Genomic DNA, 23867 nt, shown 5'->3' on the forward strand with positions numbered 1-23867 from the left:
CACGTTCCATGATAAAATGCGCAAATCGTTAATCCGTTGTCGTTGCCGGGTTTTTAAATCCCTATCCAGCATATCAAGCCACCGTTGTTTCGACTTGCCCTTTGGTCGTTTATCATCGACTTCTATATTCAGATCAATCTTGGCAACTGAATTCTCGTTAACGCGAATTGTGTGACCATTCCATCGAAGACGCCTCTTTTGCAATTTTTCCACGATCGGTGAAACCCCATATCGGTCGCGAATATCCTCATTTCGGGTGTGATCAAAATATGTCACGCCACTAGTCCAACACAACATCTTCGTCTCCATTGTCTCAAGACGCCGTTCGTTGTCTTTTATAGTCGGCCAAACCCTCAGAACCATACGTCGATCACAAAGGACACCAGTTGTGGAACGCCGCTTCAACTAGGTTGCGTTAATGCATGAAGTAATTCCATAACGCGGTTCTTCATTCAACTGATAGCGTTGACCCGCTCAGTTCTGGGCAGATCACTGCCGCTGACAGTGATTGTGCCGGTTTCATGAGGATCGGTCGTCACAAATTCAGTTTTGTTTAAATTCAATCTGAGACCGTGTCGCATGCGGCGATCATTCCATTTTTGGACAAGTTGCTCGAGATCATTTTTGCTGTCAGATGCTAGACGTTAGATGTCTCGTGTGACGGTGTCCATAACAAGAACAAAGAGGAGTGGTGAGAGGGCGACACGAAGCGGTTTTGATACACCCGCCATACTTCGAACTTTACTTTTCGGATCGTGGTAGAGAAATTGAACCCAGCGCACGAGTTCTTCTGGCACTAAGTGTTGTCGTAAAGTGCACCAGATGAGTTTCATGTGGTACACGGTCAAACGTTTTCTCTAGATCCAGAAATGCAATGTAAAGAGGGCGATGCCTCTCACGGTGTTTCGGTGTATTGCGTCAGTAGTTCCGCAGTTTTTGACAAATCCGGCCTGATTCACGGTTACTTCAACGATTTTGCGAATACGTTTGCCAAGAATGCGATCAAAAATCATTATGGTATGGGGGGTAATTTGAACATTCTGCTGGACTACCTTTCTTTTTCCATTTTTTATTTAAAGACTGAGGGATCTTAAGCCTGCATCTACTTTCTGTCAGACCAGACAAAATGGAGAGCAACTTACTCCCTCTTTTTTAACTCACGGATCCCTCGTTTCAGGCTTAGCAGCTTCGGGGACGCTGCTCCCAGGGCAGAGATGAGGCAGCGTCTGACGGGTTGCCTCTGCTCTGGTACGATACCGTAAACCATCCTCACCTCTGAACCGGAATTATTCCTAATTAGATCCGAAAAATTACATAGATAAATAAAAATGATTTTAAAGATTCAATTTGAAGATAAGTCATATTACAAGGAAACTTTAAATTTTGAACGGTTTCCATAATAGTACTATTCTATTTTCACTATTGTGAATGGACAAATTTGCAACTACCAGCACCCCATCGCACCAAAGTTCCATGGTAACGAGGTCGCCATCGTCAAATGTTGATGACGTCACAAAAAGAAATGGGTCAATCACTTGCCAGACAGAGACACCCTGCAAAATTACTTCCTACAAAGATAACGCGCGCGCGAGCGAGACAAAGCACCAGCTGTGGATTTCAAACAAAGAGATTGTCCGTGGGCCCGTAGTGATTACAAAACGCATGTGCAAATAAACAAATACAAACAGCTGCCAGCCACAAGCTCGGCTCCGTGGCGCGGTGGGCCGTCCCCGACACTTGTCGTGTGGCTCTCGTCGCGCTGCGTACAGCTGATCCGGACGTGTGTAAACTCCTCGAGTCGAGACTTCCCGTGGTGGACTGTGCCAAACGCTCGTTTCCCGTGCTCTCGTGCGCCCGGACTAGTTTTCGAGTAAGTACCTGCCCCGCTTGATTGCGTCGGAATCCTCACCAAGGACACGATATCCCGAAGAATCTCGCGACAATCTGCCTGGCCAGGCACTCGCCAGTTGTATGACAGTGAAAATGGCGCCAAAATCAATTGGAGTGTCGTAAGTTGGTTGTGTTGACGAGAAGACAAGGGGCGGCTGGCGGGGCCGTGGGGCCACAGCGTCATGGGTTGGCTGCTCGTCGCTCAGAAAAGTGGGCAAAAACCTTGAAATTCTGAATGCCCAAGGTCTTCAGCCAAATTAGTTTTTGCTCCTCTCGTGTGACTGCCAAAAGTTAGTTTGCATCAATTGCCCGGGGATCGTAGGGCAGAGGCTGCCAGGGAGTCGCTTAGGCACAAAGGAGAGGAATGTGTTCGCGGCCTGGTCGGCTGAGGATAAATTTCACTTTCGTTGAGTGTGCAATGGACAGTGAAGGTCTTTCGAGTTGCATCGTTCGTTTATGTAAATAAGTGAAGACACCTCACCTGCTTGTGCTGGTTATCTGGCAGGCGCTCGGCAGAAGGTTACTACGCCTGCTTCCCCAACCCCTCATTCAGTGCCTCCTTTTAATGAGATCATAAACAAATTTTTTGCTGCTTTTCCCTCCGTTGTGCTCGGATTTTTGTTGTTCAATTTTCTGTGAAAGATTCCTCCATAAATTACACAAAGCAAACGCACGCGCGTCGACAGTGCTCAAAGTCTGTTATTTCCGCAGTGGCTGGAGTTCCCAAATCCGTTGATGCATAAAATATGATTTGAAATTTCAACTTCATAATTTTTCGACCCTTGTGCCCCCAACACTTCCAAATTTGCTAAATCAGCAGAAAACCCGATTAAGTATGGCCTCAAGCCTGTCTCTGTACCGCCAAACATCCGCGGCGATGATAAGGAACATGCAAAGGAATTTAGAGCGTGTGTACGTGCCTGGGTCGGAAAATAGATTTATCTTTGAAAAAGAAAAAAAAAACAGAAGAAGGGAAAGTCATCAATGCGAGTAGCAAAGTAAAATTAGCTGCAAACTACCCCCTGCCATGCGTACGTGTGTGGAACAACAAAGCCATGTTTGACTGTGCCCAACTCCTTTGTGTTGCATTTCTGGATTATGATTGCGGACTTGCCTAGTCGAGAATTTGAGGACAAAGAAATCTTCTTTCAAATCGAAGCTCATTCGTTGTGAGGCCTCGCATTGCTTCTTCCCCTACGAATTAGGTTTTCACAAATGTATCTTTGCAGTTATGTCTTTTTAGTAGCGCCCAAGGGAGTATTGCAAAGGAATTAGATCCTAAGTAATGGAAATTCACTGTTTATTATCATTTCCATAACAGTCCACCGTCAAAAATCAATCTATTCAGCCGAATCTATCTAAGCAAATCACGAGCTCTGCTCACTTTGTGCACGAATAGCAATTGCAGTAGTTCGCTCTGTATCTATGGTACTTAACAGAGAAGCCTCTCGCAGACTAATTCTTCTCTAAACTGCGCACCCACTCAGCTAAATGTTCTGCTTCGATGACGTCAGAGAGTGTTCTTTCGTATCTTCAAGCTACGAAATATTTCAGTTTTTAACGATTTCGTCCCATCCTGGAGGTCGACAGCTTCCGGATGGTTCCTGTAACTTTCCATGCAAGCAGGATTCTGAGTCCAGTCAGCCTTTTGTCGTTTGGTTACGCTAATTGGGGGATAATAGCTGCAATGCTGCATTGATGACATGTGTGCCCTCCGTCCATTTACAATTAATATCTTCGTATACTAACCAGAAAGAAGGAATTAGCGCCCCTTCATGAATTGAAAACGACCCGAGCAATATTCAATGTCTAGCTTTGGTTAAAGCTGATATAAATAAAGTGCAGTGGGATCTAACGTAGTTTCCTGAAGTGGATGTTAATCGCTATTCGATAACAAAAGTCTACCTCGAAGGAGATGTGCTAATGCCACTTCTCTGAAGAATGTTGATCGACTCATTACCATGTGAACAGCAAAATTTGCCAATACACGACCAAACTGATGTGATGTTGATTTGTTAGCTGTCTGTTGGTCGAGGTCTCGAAAAGGTGTGTAGAAATATAAAACGCGCCATTGATTTGATATGATACAGTCGGTGCTAGACTAAAGCACTTTTCCAGAATTGCGGGGGACATCCCTTCAACTTTCAGAAGAAGTCAAATATCTGGGAATCTTCTAGATAAGAGAGGTATAGATGAAATGAACTCGCACATTTTATGGGCTGTGCAGGCGGAATTTCGACTCTTGTAATAATGTGGATATATATGCTACCATAAGGCCGATTTTCGCTTATGTGTCCGTAGTATGGTAGGGCTAAGGTAAAACAAACGAGTTTTCGCTGTAAGCTGGCCTCACTGCAAATGTGAAACGCATTATATGTCTTGTTACTATCGTTACCACGAACACAATATCCGCCACAGTTCCAAATGCATTACTCAATTCGCAGCCAGATCATTGGAATGTCTTCGGATCCCCATACCTTTGATAGTTAGAAAAACCTTTGGCAGGGTGAGTGTAATTAACGTACGCGATTGTGATTGAGCCAGTCATAAATTTAATGAGTAAGAGAGAAGTGAGAAGAACTCAGAAGTTGAGGAAAGTGTTCAACATAATAATAAATAAGCCGAGAAACCGGGAGCTGAACGCTTCTGGTATAAAAGGTTTTGTGCTCTCCTATGTGAGGACCTTTCAGTGCGTGGCAGTTGGACTTGAATAATAATTTAAAATCCAACTCCGTCAGGAGCTTTTTACACAAATAATTTGCTCTGCCAAGTACCCTATCGATTATAGTTAATTCCATACGCTTCACACGCTTCTTCATGATATGGGACAGCAACCGGATTGGACGGTATTTTGAACCTTCTGCTGGACGGCCCGTTTTCGGTATTGAAACGGTGGTACCTTCTTACCAGTTAGATGGTGTTTTACCTTCCTGAATAACCTGATTGAAGAATTCATTGAGCCAGTGTTGGGTCCCAGGTCCTCGCTTTCCAGAGCTTAGATGCGATGTCATCAGGTCCTGTCGCTTTGCCTCAAATTCAGTGGCGCTGACAGATGGAATTGGTCCAAATGTCGGCATTGCTTGTGGAAGTAAAGGACGATCCGTCGCGGCCCGTCGGTTGATAAGCAAAGTACCGTTCTTGTCACTAACGCAACAGAAGTGTTCAATATCCTGTTGGCCTACGCCGTCGTTCCATCTCAGGCAGGGTTTGCCTCGTCTTCTTTTTCTACCATATATATTGCCCTTATAGACTTTCCGGGCTGGATCATCCTCATCCATATGGATTAAGTGAACCGCCCACCGCAACCTATTAAGCCGGATTTTATCCAGAACCTGGCGGTCATGGTATCGCTCATAAATTTCGTTGTTATGTAGGCTACAGAATCGTCCATCCTCATGTGCGGGGCCAAAAATTCTTCGGAGGATTCTTCTCTCGAACGCGGCCAGGAGTTCGCAATTCTTCTTGCTAAGAACCCAAGTCTCCGAGGAATACATACGGGACTGGCAAGGTCTTAGTCTTGTACAGTAAGAGCTTTGATCCACACAAAACCTTTATACCCGAGCTCCAGCTTTCGATATTCCGACTTTCTTTTCTAAGGTTTTGTGTAAAACAAAACCTTATTAAAATCGATTCAATGTCTGTCTGTCTGTCTGTCACACGCACTTTTCTCCAAAACGGCTAAATCGATCCGAACGAAATTCTGTGGACAGATGGGAACTATGAAATCCCACGCATACAGCGAGTGACATAAATTTAGGTGGAGTTTAAAGGGGGGCTCCTCATACATGCAAAGGGGGATTCAAAAATTTTTTTCATCGGATCTAGTCGTGTAGGGTATCACATGAAAGGTCTCGATTTGTACTTTCCGAAACTGACATTAGTTTTGGCTTGAATTGCAAAGTACGTGAGTAAGGAGTCAAAATGTACGCATTTAATGTGAGACAGGACTCATTTTCGGAATCTGCCCAACCTAAAAATCCGAAAAAAATCAGGGTGGTGCGCCTAAATGAAATCTAGGCCTCAAAATATGTCCCATTCTGCGCAAATAAATTTACTAATAGTATATTATCAACTTTTAGAAATTTACTGAAAAACCACCCTTAAGTTCATCAATTTCGTACCCGCATAGAGGACAATATTTCCTATATACGTGCTAACTTTCATGGAAATGTAGCCCTTAACACCAAAGTTATAGCAGTTCAAACTTAGCACTTTCGCGCGAATTAACTGCTTCCAAAACCATGCAAATAAGATGCTGACGTCATAATTAGCGGGAATAATTGACATTCGCGTGAAATATTAAAGTGGCATTTATGAAGAATCTACTTATCTGCAGCCCTTTTTAAGATTTTGTGTAAAACACTTATATGAAATCTAATCTTCGAGAGATGTCCCATTCCGGTATCTGCTCAAATAAATTAACTAATAGTACATTATCAACTTTTAGAAATTGACTAAAAAACTCCCGTTAGGTTCATCCTAGGTATACTAAATTTTGCACCGACATAGAGGACAGCCTCGTGCATACACATGCCAAGTTTCATGCAAATCCAACTATTAGTGTCAAAGTTATAGAAGGTCAAACTTATCAATTTCGTGCTAATTAACAGCATTCTAAGCCATACAAATAAGATGCTGACGTCATAATTAACGAGAATAATTGACATTCGAGTGAAATATTAAAATTCCATTCAAGAAGAATCGAATTCTCCCTAGCCCTTTTTTGTATTCGATGTTGGTTAAATTCTTGGCATTTGCTAATAATATTAAATACAGAGTGTGAAGCGTATGAGGTTGACTATTATCAATACAGTGCTTTCCATCAAATAATTTATTTAAATTACTTTCTAAAAAGGAGATACCAATAGAATTTTTAACTATGTGACACGGAACTGTCAGGCTCATCGCTCCTCACATCTTCTTCTTTTTCTTTAGCCTTCAGTTCACCAGCGGGGTCGGCTCGTCGTGATCGGTTTCGTCATTTTATTTTATCAAATGCTTGATCAAGTTGTAATCACGACACCGTCAAATCCCCATCCAGTGTATCAAGCGGCCATTGTTTTGGCCGGCTTTTTGGTTGCTTACCATTGACTTCGATGTTCTGACCAATACTGGGTGTTGAATTCTCGTTAGCGTGAATTACGTGACCACACCATCGAAAACGCCTCTCTCGCAGTTTTTCCACAATCGGTGCAAACCCATATCGATCGCGGATATTCTCATTTCAGACGTAATCAAAACGTGCAACGCCACCAGTGCAATGCAACATCTTCGTCCCCATTCGCCGTTCATTATCCTTTATAATCGCCAACACTCAGAACTATAGAGAGCGACAGACGGACGACATTGCAGTAAATTTTAGATTTGGGACGTGCGCTGATACGTCGATCACAAAGAACACCAGTTGGGGAATGCCACTTCATTCAGGTTGCGTTAATGTGTGAAACAATTTCATTACGCAGTTCTCCATTGGCAGATAGCATTGACTCGAGATATTTAAATCGCTGAGTTCTGGCAATGGCAGTAACCTGCCCCTCGGGATATTTAAATCGGCAGTAACCTGCCCAGAACTGAGCAATTTCAATATCTCGGGTCAATGCTATAAGCCAATGGAGAACTACGTTACACTCCTCACATAGGGAAACACAAAACCTTTTATACCTGAAGCGTCCGCTTCCGGTTTCCCGACTTGTTTCTTTTCTGTTTACACTAGCTTTTGCGTGCTATCTCAATTTTTTTACTAATATACACACCTCGTGCGTTTGTTGTTTCTTTTCATTTTCCTTTTTTTTACGGTTACAAAATAAGGGGCTCTAAACAATCTTCATTCTTCCTTGCTCTGCAACTTCAAGGGTAAAGATTTCTACGAAGCACATCATAAACTTATCGAAAACGATGGCACTATAGGCAGCAGCCTACCATTCTATTCCTGTCGGGAGTCATCGTAAGCCGTAAGGTAATTGAGCGTTTCTATCAGCGAATATAAGAAATTTTCAAAAAAAAACATACATTGATTCTTATGAACCCATTGTATATATGTATCAAGCGCCGAGGAACCGGATTATCGAGATTCTATATTATATATTCTCAAAATGTTCTCAATGCTCAGTGCGCACTTTTCATAATACAAAATTGAAAACCTCTTTGTCTGTGGACAGTCTACGCCGTTATATTATATTTCATTCAACTTCTCCATTGTGAATTGCCATTCGCTTCCCATACAATCAGAGCGAATTGACTCGCTCGCGACAATTTCTTCTGCCAATTTACTTACAAAGAACAAGACACCTGGAAATTTTCCTAATTTGAAATAAATAAAGTCAGATCTGCTTCCGCGAGTTTATGTTGCATCGTTGTTCCGCGAGCGTTCGCTGCCGTTGAGAGTGTTTCGTTGTTTCAACTTTATGTCAAGTGTGCCGAGAATCACAGCTAAAAATAACGTTAATCTTTGACCTACTCGTAATTTCGTCGACGATATTCCATCCATCTCGAAACAAGTAAGGAAAAAAATGATAATTCCCAGAGTTGAGCCCACCTGAAAATGACAAGAACCGTCGCTGCTTTGTTGCGTAGAAAATATCGACCCGAGGTCGAGGCAAAAATCGCTATTTCACAGCAGCGAACTGTCAGAATCACTTGTCAACAACCGTCGGAAAGATTGAGAACGAAAATAACAGAATCAGACGCAAGAGAAAAAGTGCCCGCAAGTATTCGACCATTTGTCATGTGTAGAAGTCTCGTTATCAGCAGCGAAGGGACTTGAGCGCAGCGGAACGGAGCAATTCAGTTCGCATTTGCATTTAGAGTTCGCACACTTTGAGGTAACTTTTCATCGCCTCGCGGAAATGTTTTCGACGTTGTCTCGCCACTCGCGGCTGCGGTCCGCGCCTTGTTTGTTTTTATGGTCTCGATTTCGACAATGAACTTGTCCCCCGACCAGTTTTCATTCAAAGCAGACAATCATCGAAGACATTTCTCGACTGCTCGGCCAAAGCTGATTTATTGGCGACGCCGCTCAGTTTTGTGGTTGTTTGTTTATCAATTCGGGTCAATATGTGACTTCGGCACAGTCATTCGTCGCATATTCCGCAGGCGAGCACAGGAAGTGATCGACGCAAATGGCTAGCGAATGACTCCCGTCCGTGAGTGGAAACAAAGAAAATTTCTAAACTGCGAAATCAGAGCTTTGTATAAGTTTGCACGGCATGTAGGTGTCCACGGAGGAGCTCGGTCCGCTCAGCAGTTCATTTGCATGCAAGCCATGTGCCGAACTTGATGCTTGCTCAGTGATGCAATTGCGAGCGTCAGATTCCGTGTCGAAGGTTACCCGCCTGTCTGTGTTGCGAGGTAGACTCGCAGCCGACCTGTGGTCAGTAGGCCGTTAAGGAGCTCGCCTCAACGGCTATGGGAACCCAAATCGAAGCGCTACATCGAAAGTGAAAGGTTTGCGCATAAATGCGAGTTTTCGGGGCTATTATTTGGCTGCTGAAGAAAGCGAAAGTAAGTGGCTGAGCCGTGGATCATTGAGCATAATCCATAATCAATGAAATCGCGGGTTTACCTCCGACGGTCTGAGGCAATAAACCCAGTTGCAACATTAACATCTCTTTAGATGTGCGGCCGCACGCAATAATTCCAATTGGCAGAAGCGATCGAACCTATCCAAAGCGAGTTTTATGTTTCGAATATTCCAACAACTGAGAAATATTTGCCACTTGAGGTTGGCCTGAGTTTTCAAATTTGGCTTGGTCCTATCACGAGTCGTTCTTTTCCTTCCTAAATTTAGCTGGGAGGACTCGCATATAAACCGAGTAATCGCAAGGTTCCCCTTCACCATAATATCAAATGCCTGCATTTTCTTCAATCCTTTTTGCCACTTTTCTGGTGACTTTGTTTTCCGTTGCTAAGGGATTTTCGGGATTCGTTAGCAAATGTTTGCAGGCTTAACCTGAAACCTGAGGTGGATTCACAAATCCGGGAATAAATTGTCATTGGACGATGGAATGGTCGAAGTTTGAATAGGTTCACAAGGATAAGTGCGTTTATTGTAGGCAAGACCATGAACAGTTCTCACCAATCAGGAGTGTAACCGCGCAAGGACCTTCTACTTCCAGGTACTGTTATGAAATTTTGCGTTGAATACAATTGCAAGAATTGGTTTAGGATTTATCTATGGAATGGTGAACTGATTCGTGAAATATCAATAGGTTCAGCTAACAAGTGGGAGTAAGTTGTTCTCCAATTGGTCCGGTTCGAAATTAAGTGGATGCGGATGCAGCACCTCTCAATTGTTATACAAAAAAAATCAGGTGGACATTACTTTGTGTTACCTGTTAAGGTACGACCGCATTTACGTTACGCGACGCGACACTATATTCAGCACAACTGTCGCGATGCGGCATGCCTATATTGCACTAGCGCGACAGCCAACTACATGTTTTGACATTTTAACAGGTGGATACAGCCCAAAGTGAAAAACCGTAGCAAAGCAACTCGGTCGCGTCGCTCAGTTGAATATCGCGCCGCACAGCGTCGCTCAAGTCTGTATTGCTGAATACAAAATCATAAAAAGATATTTTAATAGGCAGTGCAGTTTGTGGCCGCGTCGCGTAGCGTAGATGCGACCGTACCTTTACAGACAGAGTGTTGTGAAAGGACTAATTGAATCTGTGCTGAATAAAGTGGGAATAGTGCGTTAATATTTCCAAAAGTGTTTATGTGCGGTGAGAAAAGGAATTAATGTTTAGTAGAAAAAACGGTTATTTCGAACCACGCGTTTGCTAAAGAAAAAAAAGTAAGCCAATGTCGATAAAAATTTTTCCGGCTATTCGGAAAAGATATGGATGGAAGTATAATGATTCGTGGAAGGAAATATTGATGCAAATATGCACATCGGTATTTAAAATCATGCTGGCGCAAAAAAATTGGGTATTCGTCAAACATTCAAAATATATCAAGACAATGATTCGGAATATGAAGCGTCTGGAGATAGGCGAAACCTCTCCAAAATTCTTCGGATTGCAATATTATTGAGATACTGTGGAATTATTACGGCAATTGGCTTCGTAAACGTCCCATTTCGGTCAAAAAAAAAACAAGATAAAATGTGTCCTCGCAGAATCAAAACAAAAATCCAACCGAATATGTCCAGCGTCTGGTCGAATCCATATCAAGAAGACTGGCTGTATATGGAGCTACCGATCTTCATACGAACTATTAACCTAGTGATCATATCATTACGATTTTTTAGCTCTGTCCGGGTTTCAATTTTGTGTCTACGAAAATATAATTTCTTTTGTAGTTCACTCTACGTAACGATTTTATTTTATCGTTTTGTGTAAAACAAAACCTTATTAAAGTCGGCTTACTGTCTATCACATGCTTTTTTCTCGGAAATGGTTGTAGCGATTGACACCAAATTTGGAGGAAAGGAAAGAACTGAGTTACATGATTCTTCGTCGAATTCAAGGGGGAGGGAGGTCACCATACACAAAAGGGGAGTGTCAATTTTTTTTCCACCAAATAGTCTCGGTTTGTACTTTCCGAAGCCGGCCAGTTTTGACCTTTGTTGGAAAAGTGAGGGGAGGGGGGAGTGATCATTTCTTTCACGGGTCCATTTTCAGAAACTATCATCATCAACGGTGCAACAACCTGTATCCGGTCTAGGCCTGCCTTAATAAGGAACTCTAGACATCCCGGTTTTGCGCTGAGGTCCACCACTTCGATATTCCCAAAAGCTGTCTGGCGTTCTGACTTATGCCATCGCTCCATCTCCGACAGGGTCTGTCTCGTCTTCTTTTTCTGCCATATATATTGTCCTTATAGACTTTCCGGGCTGGATCATCCTCATCCATACGGATTAAGTGACCCGCCCACCGTAACCTATTGAGCCGGATTTTATCCACAACTTGACGGTCATGGTATCGCTCATAGATTTCGTTATTGTGTAGGCTACGGAAACGTCCACCCTCATGTAGGGGGCCAAAAATTCTTCGGAGGATTCTTTTCTCGAACGCGGCCAAGAGTTCGCAATTTTTCTAGTTAAGAACCCAAGTTTCCGAGGAATACATGAGGACTGGCAAGATCATTGTCTTGTACAGTAAGAGCTTTGACCCTATGGTGAGACATTTCGAGCGGAACACTCTTTGTAAGCTGAAATAGGCTCTCTTGGCTGACAACCGTGCGCGGATTTCATCATCGTAGCTGTTATCGGTGGTGATTTTCGACCCTAGATAGGAGAAATTGTCAACGGTCTCAAAGTTGTATTCTCCTATCCTTATTCTTCTTCGTGTTTGTGTTTGACCAGTGCGGTTTGATGTTGGTTGATTCGTCTTCGGTGCTGACGTCGCCACCATATATTTTGTCTTACCTTCATTGATGTGCAGCCCAAGATCTCGTGCCGCCTGCTCGGTCTGGATGAAGGCAGTTTGTACGTCTCGGGTGGTTCTTTCTATGATGTCAATATCGTCCGCATAGGCCAGTAGTTGGGTGGACTTAAAGAGGATCGTACCTCTTGCATTTACCTCAGCATCACGGATCACTTTCTCGAGGGCCAGGTTAAAGAGGACGCATGATAGCGCATCCCCTTGTCGTAGACCGTTGTTGATGTCGAATGGTCTTGAGATCCTGCTGCTTTTATCTGGCCTCGCACATTGGTCAGGGTCAGCCTAGTCAGTCTTATTAATTTCGTCGGGATACCGAATTCTCTCATGGCCGAGTTTTACCCTGGCTATGCTATCATAGACGGCTTTAAATTCGATGAGTAGATGGTGCAACTGTTGTCCATATTCCAACAGTTTTTTCATCGCTTGTCGCAGAGAGAAAATCTGTTCTGTTGCTGATTTGTCTGGAGCGAAGCCTCTTTGGTATGGGCCAATGATGTTCTGGGCGTATGTTGCTATCCGACCTAGCAAATTAGCGGATAAAATTTTATAAATGCTACTCTGCAACGTGATATCTCTATAATTGCTGCACTGTGTGATATCTCCCTTCTTATGTGTGGGGCTAATAATGCCTCGTTGCCAGTCGTCAGGCATTGATTCGCTGTCCCACACTTTGAGCATAAGTTGATGAACCGCTTGATATAATTGTTCGCCTCTATATTTAACCAATTTGGCTGCAATTCCATCGGCTCCTGGTGACCTGGTGACTTTAAGCCGATGAATTGCACTGACTCTTTCTTCTACACTTGGTGGTGGCAGTATTTGTCCGTTGTCTTCAGCGGGTGGGGCCTCCAACTCGCTGATGTTCTGGTTGTTCAGTAGTTCATCAGAGTACTCAACCCATCGCTCCAATATGCCTATTCTGTCGGAAATAAGATTTCGCTCTTTGTCTCGGCAGGATGGGCATCGAGTTGTGTAAGGCTTCATCCTGCTGACTTGTTGGTAAAACTTGCGCGCCTGGTGCGGTTTCTCCCTGTACTTTTCGAGTTCACAGACCTGTTGGTTCTCCCAGGCTTCCTTTTTGCGTCTGTGAAGTTGCTTCTTCGCTCAACGGAGTTCCTGATAAGCCTCCGCGCGTGCCCGCGTCCTTCGAGAATGCAACATTACTCGGTATGCATCATTCTTCCGTTTCGTTCCTAGCTTACATTCATTGTCGAACCAGCAGTTCCGATTCTTTTTGCAGTTGGGGCCGAGAATGTTTGTGGCTGTATTTATGATAACGTTCTTCAGGTGGTTGTGAACGTCATTTGTTGATGCTTCATCTCCAGGATCTCTATTGACTTGACTGTTAAAATCTCCAAATATGATTTTGATATCATGGGACAGGCTTTGAGGGTCCGTTCAACTGCCTCGTAGAAGGTATGTTCCGACGCGATAGTCTGATTGCTTTATATTTGGCTGGAAATTCACAAGTAGCTATTCTTAGAGCCCTACAACACCTCAACGCTAATAAATCATTTGTATCTCGCACCATGGCTCGTTACAAAGACACTGGCATGGAGGGGATGGGAAAAAAATCAGCAACATCGTCAGAAATGGTTCCGAAAGTGAAGAAGCGAATTGAACGAAATCCCCATCGTAGTGGCAAAAAAATGGCTGCGGAGCTTAACATATCCGCGCGAAGTGTGCAAAGAATAATGCAAAATGTGCTTCAACTGAAGCCCCAACAGACAAAAGTAAGAGTGGAACGAGCCAAGAAATTGCTTCGTCGGGCCGAAAGTGATGAATGTTCGAATTCCTTTTTTTCCGATGAAACCCCGTTAACGATTGAGCAGTTTGTGAACAAACAAAATGACCGAGTTAACTTATCAGAGAGATCTTTCGAAAACTTACTCCTTCGGAGTGCCACCAGAAAGCAGGCGGCACCGATGGTGATGGTGTAGGCTGCCATAACCGCCGATTGAGGCTCTCCGCTCGTATTTTTGGACCGTGGCGTCAAGATAAATGCAACAATCTATCGCGTAACTATCTTGGAGGCAGTATTAAAACCCTGGGCAGACAAACATTTCGGTCGGTTCAACAAGACTCGGCACCGTCTCACAAAGCACGCGTCAACCAAGAATGGCTAAAAACCAACGTTCCACACTTCATTTCCTGCACAGAATGGGTGGCAAATTCTCCGGATGCAAATCCGTTGGACTTTTCCGTCTGGGGTATTTTGAAGAAGAAGGTTGGTACTAAAAAACACAAGCATCGATTATCTCAAATCACTTGGGGACAGCTTGTGATGCTGTCATGTGCCGTCTTAAGGCCATTGTTCGCACCAAAAGTAGACATTTCGAAAATTACTAATAAATTGTTAAATTTCAAGTAATTCTGAACATTTTTTTTTTGCTTCGGCACTGTAAAATTGATTAAAAAATAAAATAATTATAGCGTTTTCAAAAGTTGCAGTTCAATTGCCTCACCTCATGCAATTACACGCAAGAAAAGATTTCAATTTCAATGACTGAAAGATACTGAGGCAGAGAGGTGATCTCTAAAAACTTCATTAACATCTGAAGGAGGAGAGACATCGGATGGGGAAACGGTCCATCGTCAATTTTTCCTCCCCGATCGCAGCATTTAGTTACGAGTGTTTCGGCTCCATGCATACAGTCGAGCCAGTATTTTTTGTTTTCCATTTTGTGCTTCACATGCGTCCTCGAAACTGCTTACAATTGTCCCAAGCTTACTGTTTCAAACTCTATTGTGGTCCCAATGTACCGGATTTTGTACATGGCCTGAGTAGGATTGAAGTGTCCAACAAAATTTCTTATATTCCCGAGCCTGGTTAGCACAGGCGTACAAGCACGTGCCGACAAAGTGTCTCAATGGATGGAAATTTCGATACGTTTCTTTAAGAGGCCATAGTCAACCGAGATAGCCATTTTTGTCATCATCTACTTGTAATGAACCTAAAGGAAGTAGGAGGATCCGACGATCATCCTAAGTGGCCGAAAACGACCTAGAGGGAAGAGCGTACGGTTAGCAATGGATCACACCAACAGGTTGCCTGAAAATTTTTTCCTTTCGTACCAACGAGAATTTTCTCTTTTGATTTCAATTCATGAACATTTTTCAACTTTTCTACTTTCGATGCTTCGCAGTCAATCTACTCCTCAACACAAAAAAGCGATATTTTCCTGTCAAAATTTTCCCAATTAATTTTCCTTCTTTCGAAACTTTTTGATATATTTTTATCGGCTTTTGGCACACAGAAGACAAGAACCCTGTGAATTCGGGATTTTCAAATTGTCGATATCAAAACTATGTCTCATCAACGAGATCACGGGTCTTTATCGCCTTCCTTATACGGGTTGAAGGATTGGTTCGAGAGCATTTTTCTGCGCTTCGAGACTTGGACCCAAACACGCACTAAGTACATCAGGCAGCTCAACATCAGCTTGCTTCAACTCGTGCAGTACATTTGATGGACTGTATAGAAACAATTTTTACAGACATGACGATAGACGTAATGGGAATTTTTACGAACGTGACGACAAGTCCGGGTCCGAGAACTACAGATCCGAACTCGACTATATGTACGGTTTTAACGACTCTAATGATGACGATTCGCCTTATGGATGCCAGGCACGACCGCTTAATATCATGTCAGCGGAATGTGTTTACAAATTTTGACATCCTTGGACTTGATTTTTGATGGCACATCAAAAACTTTGCCCATCAACCAGGTCCTCTTCCGCGTGGAGGCCTTGACCAACACAACCCTACAGGGGGATTTCGGCCTGCTATGTACTTATGTACACAACCTATTCGGACAGAGGGCGTACTGGGACTGCCACCATTCTGTCGGACGAATCGAGTGCACCACTTTTCGTGAGGTTCTTCTCCAACAGTTTAAGGATTCTCTAGATGACTGGGATATCCTTGAACTGATGCGAGAGCGCATACAAGGTCCATCCGAAGATTTCGACAGTTAGTATAAAGCTGTGCGTTCGATAGCCAATAGGCTAGAAAATTCCTCAACGGAAGACAAGTTGGTAGAGTTGCTACGTGATGGGCTGAGACCCGGCGTTCAGAGGCAACTTCTCTATTTCCCGGCGAGTGCGGTTCGCGAGCTGCGTAAATTAGTGCAGCAGAGCGAACTTTTAGAGGAGCGTCTCTCAAGCAGACTCCCTCACCAATTACACAACTATTCTGCTGAATCTGAAGAGGTTGTTGACATAAAGAACATTTCAGGAAATCCTCAGACTGAGATTCAAGATTGTGATTTAGACTTGGTCTGCATGAATTGTCGGCAGATTGGACATTTGTTTGAAGACTGTTGTGAGGATCGCAAATTCGTTTGTTTCGGTTGCGGGCGCCCGAACACTCGTAAACCCGTATGTCCAAAATGACGAGTTCCAGAGCCCACCCCAGTCATCAGGACGTTCCTGCATCGGACGCACGTGACTGCACAGGCATTGGGTCAACGTCTTCCACAGTAACTCCGAAAGTTATTGTGTTGAAGTGGTCCGACAACTTAAACATGAATTATTTGGATTTGACCCCGGAAAACCTTATTAGGGACATTCTCTAAATAATGGCCTGAGGATGTCAATGCGGACCCACGCATCGGTAAAGACATTAATTTTGTACTAATGACACGTGAGGGATCAAAGCGCTCAAAGGACCCTCCCTCCCCCACATTCCCGAGTCTGGCTAGCACACAGGCGTGCAAGAACGTGTCCACCGAGCACTTTGATCGATCTTCAGTCTTTGCGGGCGGAACTTCACGGTCAATTTCGCCAACTTTTTAGGTTTCTAAGATAGCTCTTCCCTCTAGGTCGTTTTCGGTCACTTAGGATGATCGTCTGGTCCTCCTATTTCCTTTAGGTTCATTACACACTTCAATGTTCATTACAATGTATTGTTCCAATCTCCATGTCTTACCTACGGCTCCATTCGTGGCGAAAAAGTGTCCTTTTGCCTTGCTCAAGGTATTTGTTCCCATTTATCTTCGTATCCAGAATCACCCGCCCACATTTCGCCTCATTTCATGGTTGAAACTGGTCATCAAAAAAGGGGCGGATGGGGTGATGTTTGAGTTCATCTGATGAACACAAGGAGGCTGAGTTTGTTGCAGTTTATCGAACGATCCTCCCGTTTACACTAGTCTTCTACTTGGGTATGATAACTCAGAACGTTCAGTAAGGCTAGTAGTTCATCCGGTATCGGTGACTGCGAAACTTTCATCGTGTTCATGGTTGGATCCTATGTTTCTTCTATGCTTTTAATGGACAGTACACGTTAGACATTTTTTTTATTTTTGTCGTTGTGATGTGTTCATGTTCGAATGGTAGTTCGACAAACAAAGTATAGAATCATTGGCCGATCTTGAGCTGAGATTATCTCGTAGGATATTCTTCTGATGAAGGCAGGGCAGAAGCAATGATAAATGTATTGTCGCTACACCGTTGGAAAATGTAATAATTTGAGGTCATGAGTGTTAATAAAATCGACGAATTGCCAGCTATCACACCATAGGTATAGAGACCTTTACTTTCTTAGCTTCGACTGTCATCTGCCTTTTCCCCTACATAACAATTGAGATCACCCGGAATTATGGCAGACATTACAGCTCTTTGTGTTGAGCTGTTATCAGAAGGAGTTGTGGGTGTGTGAAAATGGGTTGTGGGATCAGTGATGTTCACTCGTCGTTCACTAAATTGCTTTGTTCTTCAGCAGTTTTGCAGAAACTCTCAGAAATATCAACGCCGAAACCATATTAACTGCGCGAGGGGCATCAAAGGAGAGCAGAAAGATGAAGTTCTGTATTGTATCTTTTGCAACACTCCATTGAATTTTTTTGTACAGCACCATAATTTCCAATTTTCGTTCCCCTGATTAATGAGTCTACTGACGGTTAATATGCAGATATGTTCGTGGTTTAGACTAATTTACTTACGGTGCAAAAAAAGCCCGTTGAAGTAAAAGTCTTGATGTTAATTTCCACTTTTAGATATCTTTCGTTATCCACTTGTGTGTCATCAAATTTCTTCGCTTTGAATTTCCCCGCATCGCATATAGATTTTCCCTCTCTGCCTTAAAGCGAAAATGCGTGTACCTTGACCGAGTCGAAATGGTACTTTCTTACCGTCAATTCGGAAGTCTTTGACTTAGCCATTTGCTTACGTAATCCTTTGAGCTTTGAAATTATTTTCACTCTTTCTTTTATTAGATTCCTAACACGTTCTTCTATTTTCAATTTTAGAAATGTCTTCACCGAGTGCTGGCAAGCGACGTATGGACAACGATGTCATTAAACTCATCGAGAGTAAACACGAAGTGACAATCTTAGGTGGACTAAATGAATTTCATGTAAAATTTTTCGGACCACAAGGTACACCGTATGAGGGCGGAGTATGGAAAGTGCGTGTCTATCTGCCCGACAACTATCCATTCAAATCACCTAGCATAGGATTTGTAAACAAAATCTATCATCCAAACATCGACGAATCATCGGGGACAGTGTGTTTAGATGTAATTAATCAAGCATGGACTGCACTCTATGACCTATCAAACATTTTCGAATCATTTCTACCACAACTTTTAACATATCCAAATCCAGTAGATCCATTAAATCGTGATGCCGCCGCACTTTATTTACACGAACCTGAAGAGTATAAAAAGAAAGTAGCGGAATATGTGCAAAGGTACGCAACAGAAAAGGCTCTTCGGGCAGCACAACAGGATCGTGAAAGTTCCGATAGTGAGTCGAGTATGTCACAATTTAGTGAAGATGAAGCTGACGATATGGAATTATAATATCGGCTTTTAATTACGATTTTAATTTGATTTACGTCGTTTTAATTTTATATATATAATATAAATATTAAATAATAATAATGTAATTTACTTCGTAGCATATATATAAATATTTTTTTCTAATTAATGATTGATTGATCCGAGTCGCAGTCCACTGTTGAGTACGTACGTTGAGTGTAGACGGGAATTGACCTGTTCGGCCCGGAAGGGCTCAAGGCAGAAACGGACCGGGTATTTTGATTAATTACATCTCATATTCGCCAGAGTAATAAGATCAAAACTGTATGGGGCACTTGATTTATACAAGTTCGCAAACTGGGGGATATGTGGAGTGACAGCAAGAAATGAGTAGGCAACTTTGCGAGGTTCACCCAAGAGGCATTAGTTCAAATCAACACAAAGTGATACAATGAAAATCAAAAGTTACTCATTGGAAATTTCGACGGATGCGCTCTAGTTAACAATGCAGGACCGATCACATCAGTTTACTAATTTCCACTGGTTGCAATCTTAACCGTTTAGATTTTTACTCTCAATCGTTGCTAGCCATTGCTAAGCTGGCAGCAAGAGTTCTCATTCGTTCACAACCTCACTAATGTAATCTAATCGAGTTCTATGTCCTCCAAAAATGTTTATTATCTACGTCTTGTGTGATACGAAATTTTTACTATGATTCAAGTTTTGAAAAGAAATATAATATTTGCTGGTTTAATCTGTTTGACAGATATTTGTAAGTTTGTGCTAACATTAGAGATCGTAGAGCTATCCGCTACCGATTGATTTATAATAACTTTTCCATTGAAAAGAGTTTCAACGGGACGCCGTGCATATTTCACTAAAATGCTTCCCTCTTTCCATTTCGCAAGAGAAATAATCTCGTCCTTCTTTCTCAGAACAACCAACTCCAATATTGTCTACTCATTTACCTAAGCACATAGAATGGCTTTGACAAAAAATGACAAGATCCACCACACTAGATATTGCATTGTTGATGTAAAACTAACAGTAAGATTTAAGTTACAATCATGATGGTATGAAGTTATGTACTAAAGTTTGAAGTTAGCCAGTCATTGATTGCAAAGCAGTTGTAAAGAATTTCAGTAAAATAACAAAAAAAAACAAACAAACAAAACCCATTGACGAAATGAGTCAGATCATTTGAATAAAACACCATTTGTAATCGATTAAGAGTCAAGAGAATATTAGAATTTTGGGTGCAGAAAATACAAACAAAAATAAGTAAAATTAATGATGTCATTACATATTGCAAATAAGCGGGCGTTATTTTCGATACCAATTAAGAAAAAAAAGTAAGAAAGGAAAAGAAACGGAAATAAAATTTGAAATTAATTTTAATAAGATTTTGTTTTTTTCTCTCTTCACTTGATAAGGATTGCACAAAGTTTATGTCGTCTCTTTTTTCGCAGTTTTGCGTTATTGGGATTTTGAGGTGTCTTCATTATTTTCACATGTTTTAACCTTGCCCCTTTCGCTCCTTCCAGAGATTATACAGACAATATCTTCAGATATCCTCAGCCTTATGACCTTGAGTATTCCTCCTCTTATGATATCTTTCGATAAGCACCCTGGACTGTTCGATTCATGCTAAGTTTGTTCAATGTAATTCCCGTCCTCGTCCTTTTTAAGGTTTTGTGTTTAAAATCGGTTTACTGTCTGTCTGTCCGTCTGTCTTTTTTTCGTTTTTTTTTCTTTTTAATCGTTGGAAGGTGGAAAGGTTCTGCTGGCTCCTGCCATGCAGTTATGTACTCACTAAAACCACCTCCTTCTTCCCCTCTCCCCACGGGATTGCTATAAGCATTGCATCGCGGGGCTGGATCAGTTCTTAATTGCGGCTCATTATTGTTCCCTCCCTTTCTTGCTTTCTTCGCAGTTCTTCATACCTTTGCTGTTGATGAATCATTTTCAGCTCAATTACCACTTGATTCCAGGCCTCCGTTGATTCCAACATAAACTCCACTATATTTCCAGGTGTTAAGCGCCTGTCTGCGATCGCCTCCAGCCTAGTTCGGTGTGCTGTAAACCTTGGGCACTCAAATACAACATGCTCCGCATTCTCAGCCACGTTACCACATCTTGGGCAGCATGGTGACTCGTCGTGTCCAAATCGATGTAGACAAGCCCGATAACCTCCATGTCCACTTAAAAACTGTGTTAGCTCGTAGCTAAGTTCCCCATGGCTCCTTTCAATCCATCTTCGAATGTTTGGAATGATACGGTAGGTCCAACGGCCAGTTTGTGCCTCGTTCCATCTTTTTTTGCCATTTTGCGGTGGATTCCCGCCGTGCTAGTTACCGTCGAAGTACAATAGACTCCCCGATTGTATACATTTTGTCGTGCAGACGCCGACCTTCATTCGCCAAGATAGGGATTGTCCCTGCCAGTACATATGCTCCTTCTCCTGATGTTGTTTGATAAGCACTGTATACCCGGAGTGCACAGGTCCCCATACATGCAAAATGGGGGTGTACATTTTTTTTCACTAAATATAGTCACGTGAGGTATCAAATGAAAGTTCTCGGTTAGTACTTTTTGAAGCCGGTGACAGTTTTAACATTTGTTGAAAAGGTGGGGAGTACGAAGGGTCGAAAGTGGCCATTTCTTTAACGAACCCATTCTCAGAAACTACTCAACCGAAAAATCTGAAAAAAAATCAAGATGCTGCCACTATATGGTGCCTAGGCCCCGAAATACCCTCCGTACCGATACCTGTTTAAATAAAGTTAATAATAGTATGTTACTATAATTTTTAGTAATTGGCTGCGAAATCCCCCTAAAGTTCATTGTAGAATCACACAATTTTGCAGTAATGTAGCCTATAGTATGGACCATGATTCTGCTGAGTTTGGTGGAAATCACACTATTACTAACAAAGTTATAACAGGTCAAAATTACCGTTTCTGTGCAAATTTAAAACTTTGAATGTAAATATCACGCGAAAGTGGATATTCTCACATAATGTATGCATATATTACCTGGTACTAATAAGACAAAGGTCCACTCAAATCTCTTCATAAAAGAAATACACAAAACCTTTCATACCTGAAGCGTTCAGCTTCCGGTTTTCTGACTTGTTTCCTGAGTAGGAAGACTACCAATCCCTTTACGATTCCACAAGGGTTTTGATCAGCGGAACGGCACTTCAACTGGTTAATTCTATCTGCTGTATGCCTTCTAACCTAGTTTAGCTTGGAACCTAAAGTATCCAGACATTACCGTACGGACCAAGCGTATTTAATTTATCAAGGCAAGGTAGGTATCAATGGCCGTTTTGATGAGCCCAATTAGCGCTGTGGTGCGCCGTTTTAATTCTACAAACTCCTAAGATTATGACTGATGTGATAAGAGCAAGGTGACAGTCTCCAGCTGGCTTAGATCTTCAGAGCTAGCCTGTAGCATTCAGAAAAGCAGCTCTTCCACTCTGCAGTTAGACATCTCTCTGTGGTCGTCAAAGAATGGTTTACCTAGTGTCCGTAGCCTGGCTCTAGCTAGAGTTGGACAATCGCAAGGAAAGTGCCTGAAGGATTTTCCGTAGCTTCGGCATTGCGAGCTGTAGGATATGCCGAGTTTGGCGGCAGGGTCCTTTATATGGAGACCACCGTAATCTTATATGCATTTGCGCACGTTTGGCGCAAGAGCTCTGGTGATGGAGTTTTGTTATAGGCGGGCCAAATCTTCCTTGGCTTGACATAGGTCGTTACCCTTCGCCATCTGAGTTCCGCGGCTGCGAATTAATGCGAATAGATTCCATCTTTAACAGTTGCCAGCAGGACACAAACTATGCCCACCGAAGGACTGCCAGGATCAGAGCCTCACCTGATCAGTCCGTCAACCCGCTCATTCCCCTTCATGTTTCTATGACCGAGAACCCCAGAGCGTGCCGCCTAGACTGCTCAGCGCGTCTCTACAACGCGTTGTCAGCCTGGAGGATCAGAATGGCTATGTTGCACTTGGGGTTCGGATCATGCCCCAGCCATCGGCAGGCTTCCAGTATCGATTGAAATACACTTGTGAATCCTGGGAGACTGTACGACTTGGATACGCTCCGTGTATACGAGAAAACTCTCGCAGCGACTCCACAAAAAATCTTTAATACGTCGGTGAAAAATACTGTGTCATAGTCTTGCAACACGTCGCCCTGGTTGGAAAGTCCACAGCAAAGTTTCCCGTCAGGTTCGGCTTGTGTGCGGCGTAATCCGTGGGGAATGCCCACATTTCCCGAGGTACTTCGTCTAGGATGTTACTAGGTGCGACAGCGTCTGATAAGTTGCCTCTGCCCTGGACGAAACCGTCAGTCAACTTTTTCTTTCTTTTTTGAAAACTTGGGTGTTTAACCCAGAAAAGAGGAGTGGACTACAAAATAGGAAGTAAGTTGCTTCCCAAGTAGTCCCATCCGTCACCAAGTGGGTGCAGACTCAGGACTCCCAGCATCCTCAATTTACTTCGGCCTAGTTTAGGTCTGGACTTGGATGTTTAACCCAAAAAAGAGGAGTCCGTGGACCACGAAAGAGGAAGTAAGTTGCTTCCCAAGTAGTCCGGTCCGTCACCAAGTGGGTGCGGCTCAGTGCTCCCAGCATCCTCAACAAAAAATGTTACTATAGCTGTGAGGTTTTGCTGTCCGGTATCCGGACTCAGATAATCTCACAGTACTGCACGCTACATCATACCTAATATGGAGGTCTAAGGAGAGGATTTGTAAGAGTACAATACAACATCTGCCGGGTAGGACTGAAGAGCCCCGGTAGCACCTGTCAACGTGGTTCTTTG

General features: G+C 42.9%; 1 protein-coding gene across 4 annotated transcripts; it reads left to right on the forward strand.

Moving 5' to 3' along the window:
• Nucleotides 1–1626: 1626 nt before the first annotated feature.
• On the forward strand, nt 1627–20443 carry LOC119656696 (ubiquitin-conjugating enzyme E2 H). 4 transcript variants are annotated; one of them, XM_038063201.1, is made up of 3 exons: nt 8147–8387; nt 9942–10004; nt 18529–20443. In XM_038063201.1, the coding sequence occupies exon 3, from the start codon at nt 18531–18533 to the stop codon at nt 19080–19082; it is 552 nt and encodes a 183-aa protein (XP_037919129.1). In that variant the 5' UTR covers nt 8147–8387; nt 9942–10004; nt 18529–18530; the 3' UTR covers nt 19083–20443. The 4 variants fall into 4 exon arrangements, with proteins under 4 accessions (XP_037919128.1, XP_037919129.1, XP_037919127.1 ...); XM_038063200.1 differs by lacking the exons at nt 8147–8387; nt 9942–10004 and adding an exon at nt 1627–1870 and having other exon boundaries at nt 18529–20441; XM_038063199.1 differs by lacking the exon at nt 9942–10004 and having other exon boundaries at nt 8151–8387; nt 18529–20441.
• The last annotated feature ends 3424 nt before the right edge of the window (nt 20444–23867 follow it).

This window comes from Hermetia illucens, chromosome 5 (genome assembly GCF_905115235.1).
Source record: "Hermetia illucens chromosome 5, iHerIll2.2.curated.20191125, whole genome shotgun sequence".
Classification (NCBI taxonomy): domain Eukaryota; kingdom Metazoa; phylum Arthropoda; class Insecta; order Diptera; family Stratiomyidae; genus Hermetia; species Hermetia illucens.